Source organism: Garra rufa, chromosome 3, assembly GCF_049309525.1.
Source record: "Garra rufa chromosome 3, GarRuf1.0, whole genome shotgun sequence".
NCBI lineage: Eukaryota > Metazoa > Chordata > Actinopteri > Cypriniformes > Cyprinidae > Garra > Garra rufa.
The window spans coordinates 38232140-38243250 of record NC_133363.1 but is presented as its reverse complement, the minus strand read 5'-3'; the positions used below and the strand labels follow the sequence as shown (position 1 = coordinate 38243250).

Below are 11111 nucleotides of genomic sequence, written 5' to 3'. Positions count from 1 at the left end.
CGTGCGAATCAACACCCCTAAACCTACCTCTCACAGAAATCGTACCAAAACGCTTTCTCAAGACCAATTCATACGTATTTTACGAGGTGGATAATTCGTACAAACTCACTTTTACAAATTCATATGATTTGTGAAAATCTTACGTATTTTACAAGGTGGCAAATTCATAAGAATTCGTACAAATGACCACTCCTACCCCTTACAGAAATTGTACATGTTTTATGAGGTGGCTAATTCATATGAACTCACTCGTACAAATCATACGATTTGTCACAAAACTTACATATTTTACACGGTGGTTAATTCTTTGGAATTTGTACGAATTACCACTCCTAAACCTACCCTTCACAGAAATCGTACAAAAATGCTATCTCACGACCAATTGATGTGTATTTTACTAGGTGGCTAATTCGTATGAACTTAATTGTACAAATTCATACGATTTGTGAAAAATGGTGGCTAAATTCATAGGAATTCATACGAATGACCACTCCTAAACCTTCACAGAAATCATACAGAAACACTGTCTCATGACCAATTTGTACGTATTTAACAAGGTGGCTAAATCATACAAATTCCTACAACAAGTCATTTTTAGTACTTTCTAATAAAGTTAAAGGGGTCCATTGTTGTTTTGAACCCCACCAACTTTTATTATATGGATCCCTCCAAAGGTCTAAACATATTTCAAATTGTCTTTCTTTGCATTCTGCACAAGAAATAAAGTTATAGATTTTAAGTGAGGGTGAGTAAATGATGACAGAATTTAATTTTGTGGGGAACTGTCCCTTTAAGGAATCATTTAATAATAATGTATTACTATTTTTTATGATCTGTTCTGTGAATGAATTTGAAATACCTGTATTTGGGCTTGCTGGAGGGATTTTAATGCCTTTTTTGTGTGTGTGTGGCCTGACATTTGTTAATTGCTAGTTGTACATCATCAGCAAGTGCCTTCTCTTAATTGGCTTGTGTGGGAGTTCAACACCCTGTGAAGTGCCTGAAAGAAAACAGTCACAGGACAGTGCTGCCTCCTCCTCATTTAGTGTGTGAATGTGTACTGTAGGTCCAGGCACACAGTGTTGTGACTGAGTAAAGCGTGTCTCAACTCCTTCTCATTAATGTTGCCTAAACACACACACACACACACACACACACATAGAGACACACTTCACATCGCTCAAAATAACCCCAGTAAAGCAGCAGCCATTTATCTGTATCTGGGGAACTGATCCAATTACAGAGCTTACATTTGCATCCATCAGCCTGAGAGGGAGAACATTCTCTGTGAAAAACTGGTCAGCTTCTTCCACCCCCCCCCCCCCCCCCCCAAAAAAAAAAAAAAAAAAAGAAAGAAAGAAAGAGAAAGAAAGAAAGAAAAAAAGATGATTGCCCCTCTTTCTCCTGCATAACTTCCATCATCAAGCTTGGCTTTCTTCCCCAGGTGGGCTGCAGATAATGGCCGCTTACTCCTGCTATCTCACAGAGCAGCGCATCAGAACAGCCATTAGGCTAAATATCAGTGTCATAATGTGGAACAGATGTCTAGAAGAAAGGGATCATTTAAAAAGGCCAAATGTAAATAAACAGGCAGCTTGTAGACCTCCCTTCATCCCCTCTTCCTCCGTCCCCCTCTCCTCTCCCCCCGTTCTCATGGACCCTGTGTAGTGCCCAAAAGAAAACAGTTCATCAATCTTAATCTGAACCATTAAGAATGTAATAATACTAGCCGCTTATCTAGGCAAAGTGGTGCGGTGGGACTCTTAGGACTTGAGCCTAATGTGTTGAAAACTGTCCCTGTTTTCTTTCCTTGCAGTTAAAAAAGCGTTTATATCTGCATTAAAACTAAATGTTTCCATCCTTGTGTGGCTTCGCCTTTCAATGGGGCAGATATTTCATATTCCATGTGCTTATCATTAATAGTAGTGACAGGGTATAGTAAACAGAGAAAACATATTAAGTAAACAATTATTGTTAAAGTGAATATGCCAGATGCACTGAGCTGAAGATGTTTTTTTTTTTATGTCAAATGCCATTTCACAGAAAATGAATAGATTGTCCAGATATATTTTCGAAATGTTGTTGTTGTTATGCACATTAAACATTGATTACACGTTAAATATGTTCTGTTTTTTGTGATACTGATTGTCTTTGATTTAAATGTAAAATTTATTTTGATAACGTAATAGTTTAGTTGAACAGGTGAAGGAAAGGTTAGACCCAGTCTCTGATCTAAAGCTGGAGATTAGAAATGAGAGATCAGTTTGAAGGTGTCTTGAATTTGATATTGTGTGGTTTAATCTTAGTTTACATATAAATGTTTCATATGTGGGTAGACACACCTCTGTGTGTGCATATATATATATATAACAATTTTGCTCATATTATTACATTGTATCTTTAAAAGAAAAAAGAACACAGACACAAATATGACTGTGGTTTTACTTCCACAGCGAATAAAGCCTTATTTTGGTGTTTCTTCTGAATTAACGAAACATGTATTTATTCTTCTAATTGGCAAAAATGCGCTCGACTCATTATTCTTCGTTAACATTAAAAAAGGAGGTTTCACTTAAAACATCAGAAGGCTGAACATGACACGTGTAATCTCTCCCCAGAGAGCCGCATGCGGGCAATAGGAAAACAGTGGGTGAAGTCTAGGCTAAAGTGGGGGTAAATAGCAGTAAATCACAGCCTGTCATTTCATCTGGCTCAACTTACAATGTACGTCTGCCTATCTAAAATGTTCCTTTAACACGAGCGATTTATAAGTGTCGAATGGGCCGTGACTTTGCCGAAAAGCCGCTCCTTACTTCTCCTTCCCCCCTCGTCTACTTGCAGTTAGAGCCCGCGAAATGATATACGTCAGAACAACCCTGACAGGAGCTCGATTTTTGGTGGAGAAAATGGGCTAATTTGTGAAAATTACGCCCCATGGCCGCGTCACACTCTTCGCCCCGGAGTGAAGAGAGAGTACGAGAGAAACAGCTGGTGTGAATTTTTAGCACCCATAATTAATTAAGAGGTTCCTCAGTGGGATTGGATGATTAAATAAAAGGGAGGAGGTATTCCCAGCATGCTGCACTGAAGAGGCCACTCCACTTCAGTTTCTTTATCGAGGTTGAGGATGATGTTTTGAAAAGAATTAGTCACTCCGAAACATTTTTTTTTTGCGATTAGTTCTTTGTCATTTACTTATTTTAGGTCCGCAGATTTTTTTCCGACCAAGGTCCCCTCAAGCAGTTTTCTTGTCTCTATTTTTTTAAACAAACTAGCCCTAATCAACCGGCATATTGTTCACTTCAAGGAAAGACAGAGAGGGGAAAAACGTTCTGAATTTGGCCACACTTGCTCTACTGCCTCGCACAGATGTCCCAGCGCATATTATAAGCAGGTCAAATAAATGGGTGTCCTTTTACACATTCGAGCTGAATTTGATTCGACTCAGCTGGAGTCGTGTTAGTGTGGAGGGATCAAGTAGTCGTTGGCTGTTATCAGGTGGACTGTCGATATTATGCAGAAATCTGTTTTGGAACACTTGGTCCGGTACATTTTAACGGTGATTTAGCGATTATTTTTTTTTTATCAACAGGTTCTGATTACGCCATAGACTTTACCTGTTTTTCTGGAGAGGCCCAGTCGCTTAGTGCCCGATTACGTGGCAGGTGTAATTTTACGCGTGAATGTTTTAAGATCAAATTTTCTGTTTTAAACCCATATCTATCATGATATATTAAGCTGAGATGCAACAGAACCTTGTTCATAAAAATGTTAATTTGGTGCTTGGTTTTGTGAGGTTGTAGAGCGTGGAAATGCTATTGCGAATGATATATGCAAACACATTTAGGAAATATACCCAGAGGATATTTACTATACACTGAATTTTAGAGGATCAGTTCTGCATTTTTTCTCCGCAAATTTACAGACAATTAGTGTATTAGAAATGTAGCCTATAAAAAGGGGAGTGGATTTTGCTTAAGAAATATGAGTGCGCGGCTTTCTAAAATGCATGCTAGAATATATATATGTACTTATATATATATATATATATATATATATATATATATATATATATATATAAGTACATTTTTTTATTATTATTTCCAAGCCCCTTGTATTTCCTAATTAATCTAAATGTGTCCGAAAGCCATTTGTTTGCTGGTTTGTTTTTGTTTCACTTTATTCTCCATTTATTCTGACTTGTGTTAGTCCAGTTTCCCAGAAAATAAGAGTTATTTATTTCCTGCTGCATGAATAAGCTGATGTCACGTTTCTAATGAAAGCAAACAGTTGTTAGCAAGGGGCCTGTCGACACCCGCATGTATTTTTAACAGCTCTGGAATTATTGCTGTAAACGCTATTTTAATTTCATATGAGTGATTTCGATAAAATTTCGTTTTCCCTGATCCTCGTTCGATATAGCCTATTGTTCAGAAACTCATCTGAAATTAATCCAGATGTATAACCAAAGAATAATAATATTAGGCTTTATTTTAATTGTTAGAGTTTACATCGCAGCCCCTCCTAATATTATTACGGAAAATCGTGAATGAAGTCGTTTCTGGTAACTTGGCTCTTTTGTATCCTACTTTTTTCCTTTTACTTATTGTAGAGATGCGGTAAAGTGTATTCGCAGAACAGCGAATTTACATTTTAAAATCTTATTTCAGCATATACTTTCTTTATTTAGCCTATCAGTTAGATTCGTCTCAGTCTCTCTTTTTTACACGTGGGAACTGTCTTGCTCTCACTTGACATGCACACACAGTGACTGTGGATCTCTTCCGAACAATGAGACTGAGACCCATTCAACTGGAAGAGAGAGAGAGACAGAGACGCGGGAAAAAGTTGAACAAAGTCGTGTGGGATCATTGCGGAGTTCGTGCGGTTATTCATTCTCACAGAAGCACGGACCGGCCGAGCCGAATCTGAATGCGTGCTGGATTAATATATTGTGTCACGGTGAAGATAATTGAAGCCTGTGTTTAAAATGTACATGGGTTATGCGCGATTTTAATTTATAGGGTGTAGACTAAAACTATTAACGACATTAGGGCGAATAACAATACTCCATGTGTCTTTCGTTATGATAATATACTACCCTCAACACAGCAAATTAAAATAGACGATCACTGATTTTAGGTCACGTGTTTGGGTTTTAAAAAATTCTTAAAGTTAAATATTTTATTTTTTTGCATTATAGCCACTCAAAGCAAATTTTAGTTGAAGTTCACATGCACGACCTTTACAGAGTACATTAGGCATCTTCACTGTGTTCAAAAGACTTACCCTATTGTGTCTATATGCGTAAAAATCAGCTTTTACACAATCCCCGTCCACCAGTTGAAATATCCAATTGATTTCCATCATGCGTAAAATGAGATCGTAAATTATTATCGAAATTTCAATATTTAAGCCTGGCATATCGGCATTAGAAGAGAGGATATTTTCTAAAAATTTAACTATTCAGGCGAATAAATGTTTATTAGATTAATTCGGGAGGAAAATGTAACCATCTGTCTTCGAGAATATAAATTGCTGCTTTTTAAACGTCTAGAAGGGGCTTATGCACACACGGGGCATTGCATCGAATGCTTCAACTCCTAGAGGGATCAGCAAAGAAAAACATAATTATGCTATTTAGCCGGCTGATGTGGTGCAGCGGCAGCTCCATCCCACTCCGAGAGATTAAATATAGCTGCCCCCCTCACCCGCTCTGCTGCCGGGGAAGGACATTAGAGCCAGGGGAATTAAATGAAACCCAGGGGACTTTTCAACTGGAGTGCGCAAAGTAAACTATAGAGATTAATGACACGACCTCCGACTGAAGCAAGTCGCTTCCCGTCCTCACGTCTATTAGGCCTATTATTATTATTATTATTATTATTATTATTATTATTATTATTATTATTATTATTATTATTGTTGTTGTTATTCATTTCTGGTTATAATTCAAGGCAATGCATAATTTTTTAGATAAAATGCTCAAAATATTAATCCTATATGTAGAGGATGTGCTTAAAAAAAATTAAAAATGTAATTGTCCGTGCCCATTTTAAGTAGCCCTTGCTTAGATACTGAATTACAATTTTTAAAAATGATATTAACATTTTATAATCATAATTATATTTAATGGAACAATGTTCAATTATACAACTGATTTGTACATATAATGAATGACAAAATATTAAAGTTATCTAAATTATTAATTGTAATTATATTCGAAAGACTTGTATAATTAGCTAAATGTTAACTAAAGTTTGTTATAGATTTGTTTTTGTTTTTTGCTTAAAATTAAAGCTATAACTAAAACAATTGAAATCTTTATTTTTTAAAATAATTGCAATATCTGCATGTGATTTTTGTATCTTGGTAACTCTTTCTGTAAATGCTAAAGCAAATACACTTTTTTTTTAAACCTTGTTTTAAATCTGTTACCCTCTCTTACTCCAGGTTATCTGCGCTTCTTGAAAAAAGGTTCACTCAGTCTCCTAAAGAGTCAGGCCTCGAAATTAAGAGCAAGTGTGACACCTACCTGCGGGTGAGGGTAGAGGTGCAGGACAGTACTAAGGGACAGGCCATGCCAGGGGACATTTGCTTGTCACGGCACCTTGGCTACACTCTTGAAAGCCATCAGCGTCTATAATCCAAAGCACTATTAAGCCTATCCTACCATTTAATGATATAACAGAGCAGTATGCTCCCAGACCCACTCCGCATCGCCGCGCGCCTCTAACCACTTTGCCACGCCTAGGAAATAGTAATGAGGTCTAAATTTGGCATAAAATCGAACTCATTACTGGAGTTCGCCACCTGATTGCTTTGCATATAACACGACGCGGTTGGAATGTAATTGGGTTAAATGACTGCTCGACACTTTTGCCGGTGTTGTCATATCAATATTCATCCGTCGAGGCATCTCTCTGTTTGCAAAAGAGAGATGAGCATTGCCCCGACCGAATGCTATCGGGAAAAACTTATGTAAAAACTAAACAGCAAACGACAAATAAAGCCCCGACTTCATATGGCTTTTCCCAAACCGCCTGAGTTTCAAAATATGCCGCCCCTGCTTGTTTTTTTTAGAGGTAAATCCTGAAACAGTAGGCTACGTTCCTGGTAATTCCAAGTATTATCACACTGCTTTAGTTAAAGGCATTTCCGCGTTTAGCAATAACAGCCTATTTGTGTCGTTATGTCGTTTATCCGCAAATAAATAATATCGCTTTAAATTGTGCAGCTATCAAATTCTCATTCACATTCATGCAGATTCCCAAATCAATCGCTGCACACATTTTCTTTTCCATAATTTACTTCAAAGATAGTGTATTGTCCATTTTAAATACAAAATGCTACATTAAATATACATATTAGTCTTTAATACAAATAGACTCAGGCGGCTGCAGCGTTTAAGACAATTCTTAGAAGTTACATCCTCTTGATTAACCATTCAGAAACTAAGATTTTGAGGATAAGCATTTACTCAGAAAATAATTGTCCTCGGATTTTTTTTTCTTTCTTTTAAATCAGAATGCGTCTTCTTTTGCTTCTTCTTTAAGCAACCACAAATAATAAATAAATGTCCGTGTGACTGGCGATGAATCCGGTATTAAATGTTTGACATACCTTTCTTTAGCTCATAAGGTGAGTCTTTACAAAGATCTACCTGTGTTTGGCTTCTTACTTTGCTCTCTCTTACCAGAGCCTCGGCTCTGTTTAAAACAGTCTGGCTTAATCCATTGAAATGTGCCGTGGAGCTGGTGTTGGTGCCGTGGCTGCTGTGGAGGTGTCCGAAAGTGCTATAGTTCGTGTAGCCCGGGTAAAAAGGGGACGTGTAGTAAATAGGCCGAGAAAGGACAGTGTTATTGGGGAGAGGGCACTGAGGGGAGGACCGGGTCGGCGAGGCAGCGCTGGCTATGACTGTGCTTTGACCCAGCCCCGCGGCCTGTGGAGCCTCACTGCTCCCTTTGCACCTGTCCGAAGACGTGGCGATCTCGGCTAGAGACCAGAGTTTGGGTTTGGGCGCCGAAGGGGGAGAATGAATAACAGACGTTACGTTGCTGTTCCCCGTGCTCGCAGCGTGGCCCGGTTCTGAGGGCTTTTCTTGCGTAATGAGATCATTCCCTCTCTGTAGGACGGAGGGAGAAGAGGTGGTGGGTTTTGCTTGCTCGGCGAGCAAATCCGTCCGCTCCTCTGTGTCTTTTAATTCCGAGTCTGTCAAAGGTGGATCAAGATCTTTAGCATGAGACTCGTCTTTAAACCTGTCGCATGGTATCTCCCCTGGGTTGATGAGTTTATGATCTGAAAGTAAAAAATAGATTTGATAAAGCAAGATGTATAATTAGTAAGAAAGAGATAAATATTGCATGCACATATTAAATTGTTTTATCCTAGTTATACGGTTTAAAAAAATCTGTGCAATGTAAAAGTCATTTAACATATTATTATTGTTATTATTATATTGTTAATAATAATAATAATAAACTATGGCTGGTGTTATTATAGCTATAAATGAGATGCCGTGCGCCAGCTGTGTCCTTATTATGCAGCTCGAGATAAATGAAGTGCAAAACACCATACGTCACCAGCAATTCTCAGTCCATAAGAAGTCAAATTATAGGAGTTCAAGGTGATTATTATTTAAAGCAATTCTCCCATTATAAATAATATACCACCATTAACCAGCAATCAATTTTGCGCCCGGAGTGGAAACGACTGCAATGAAAAATTGATGATTTTTCCACAGACCTGCCTCTGTGTCTGTGGAGTCTCCCTTGTCCGTGGGCTTGTTTGGCTCGTCGTCGTCGTTTTTCTCGAGATCAATGTTTTCGTCCTCCTCCTCGTCCTCGCTCCGGTTCCGCGGGGTCCAGGTCATCTTGTTCTCCTTCTTTAGCCTCCTCCTGGCGTTAGCGAACCAGGTGGACACTTGGGTGAGGGTCATTTTCGTGATGATGGCCAGCATGATCTTCTCGCCTTTGGTGGGGTACGGGTTTTTCCGGTGCTCGTTAAGCCAAGCTTTCAAAGTGGCTGTGGCGTCCCGGGTAGCATTCTTGCGGTAAGCCGGGTCTCCATAAGGGTACGAGCCCAAGGGAGCAGCGTAAGGATGATACCCTATAGATCCGGCCATGCCTGTCGTATGGTCATACGGGGAGCTCTGCAAGGATCCAAACCAATTGTTTTATTAGCAAAATATCACTTTATGGACACCTGCGCACAATGTAGGATCGGTTACAGATCACTTACGCAAACACACCATAAACAAACACACTCCTGCGCGCACACACACATGCATGCCACATGTACACACTTTAAATCTAATTAATCAAAACAGTAAAGTACAAGGCCGCTGGGCCACGTATTCTATCGTTTAAATTTTGTCAGTTGCCTCATTCCCCTCAGCAAGAATTATTGTGAAATGCAATTTCACAACTTTCCATCCCAAATCCCTCCTCTCTGTAAGCGATCATAAATCTCCCTTCGACAGCTATACTGACTTTTGACAATGTTTATTTTCAGATTAGCCAGCTAATTAGAAGTTGCAGCTTTATGTAGGGTCATCTGACAGTGTGTTGTACACGCATCGACTAGCGCTGGCCTACGTGCAAGCAGTTCACATTTAAATAGCCGGTAGAACATGTTTCCTTTAAGTAGCCTATTTGACTAAATACATGGTTAAAGACAAATGAGGAACAACTGATAATTTATTCCTTTTGATATCAGGAGTAATCACCTCATCTTGTCCACAGAACCGAGGAAATCGTGTTGCCACAAATGACAACAAAAATAAGCGTTATACATAAATATTTGTTTCATTCAGTAAATACGCGAAATGATGTTTGTGCATTGTTCTATTTGTATTTGTAGAATTCCAAATAGACTGCTTTATTTACTGTGTAGAGAAAATTATCAAATGCCTTTTTTTCCATTCGGTCTGTTTGAGAACAATTTTTGGTTGTTTTAAATATATATATATATATATATATTATTTAAAGTGTGATGAAACCCAGCCAAATTCCGCGAATGCATATTTGATTGTTAAAACCGCAGATGTTGCGCAAATGATTACTGTGTTTCTCAGTCTTGCAACACAATATCAATTAAAACAAAGCGTCAAAAATGAATCCGGCAACTTCTAAAAGTAGAAAAATAAGAGCGTGCACTCACCACATAAGAAGTGAAAGTGGCGGCGGCCGCTTCAGCACTGTACGGGAGATGGGAATTGTAGCCTGGCGAGGCGCTGGTGAACGCTGTAGATCCGGCATAGGGAGCGAAAGCAGAGCCAGAGGAAGATCTCCCTAGCTCCTCTGTCCGGGGTCCCGATATCACGCTTGTACTGTAGGCAGGACACGAATAGAGTGCCAAAGAGGCGGATGGCTGATACAAGTAGCCCTGAGGGTACGCCATGGTGAAGATCCAAATATAAGCTTCTCACTTGAGTTCTTCTCCCTCAAACTCAAACGCGCTCTTTGCGCTCGCTCATAGAGTTCCGCGTAAACAGACCTCCGTCCCGTCCTCCTCACGTTGATAGCAGTGATGGAAATTAAAGAGAACGACGAATGCATAGACTTCACACTCGTTAATCAGTCGTTGTCAGACTCGCACGCAGATTTTCGAGGCGCTCTCTCACCCTCTGCGCGCGCTGTGACTCTCATGCCGAGCGCGCGGGACAAGTTTTTTGCTCTCGGATGGGGCTTTGCTTCGGAGAGTGTCCTGCCAGGATGCTAAGTTGGAAATTGAGGATTCTGACGCCTACTATGAGCCTCTCGCTCCTCCTCTCGGGGTGTAGTCATCGAAGGAAAGGCAAGCTGGAGCTGGGTTACAGCAGCCCAGCCTGAATCGATTCTCTCTCTCTCTTTCTCTCTCTCTCTCTCTCTCTCTCTCTCTCTCTCTCTCTCTCTCTCTCTCTCTCTTTCTCTCTTACTCTACAGTCGTACCCTGGCACTCACTAACAATCTCCCCCGCTATCCCCCTATTTTTGTCTCTAACAAGCCTCAATGCCTTAGACTGAGCAGCTACAGCCCCTGGATGGCGGTCTCATGCGAGCCAGTACATCAACTTCAACTTTCCTCATTTTCTAAATACACGAAGCCTTCATTTTCACACATGATTAATAA

General features: G+C 39.6%; 1 protein-coding gene across 1 annotated transcript; it reads right to left on the bottom strand.

Moving 5' to 3' along the window:
• Window positions 1-7291: 7291 nt before the first annotated feature.
• On the bottom strand, window positions 7292-10759 carry irx5a (iroquois homeobox 5a). The gene is made up of 3 exons (XM_073837089.1): window positions 10162-10759; window positions 8746-9151; window positions 7292-8298 (listed from the first exon to the last, which is right to left on the bottom strand). Exons 1-3 carry the CDS (start codon window positions 10399-10401, stop codon window positions 7607-7609), a joined length of 1338 nt encoding a protein of 445 aa, XP_073693190.1. The 5' UTR covers window positions 10402-10759; the 3' UTR covers window positions 7292-7606.
• Between the last annotated feature and the right edge of the window lie 352 nt (window positions 10760-11111).

Bases quoted from the DNA above. Each gene is read 5' to 3' on its own strand.
- irx5a (XM_073837089.1), bottom strand. From the start codon at position 10,401: ATGGCGTACCCTCAGGGCTACTTGTATCAGCCATCCGCCTCTTTGGCA. The intron at 9,152-10,161 runs GTGAGTGCACGC...GGATCCTTGCAG, and splicing joins CCACTTTCACTTCTTATGTG to AGCTCCCCGTATGACCATAC. The intron at 8,299-8,745 runs GTCTGTGGAAAA...TTTTACTTTCAG, and splicing joins CTCCACAGACACAGAGGCAG to ATCATAAACTCATCAACCCA.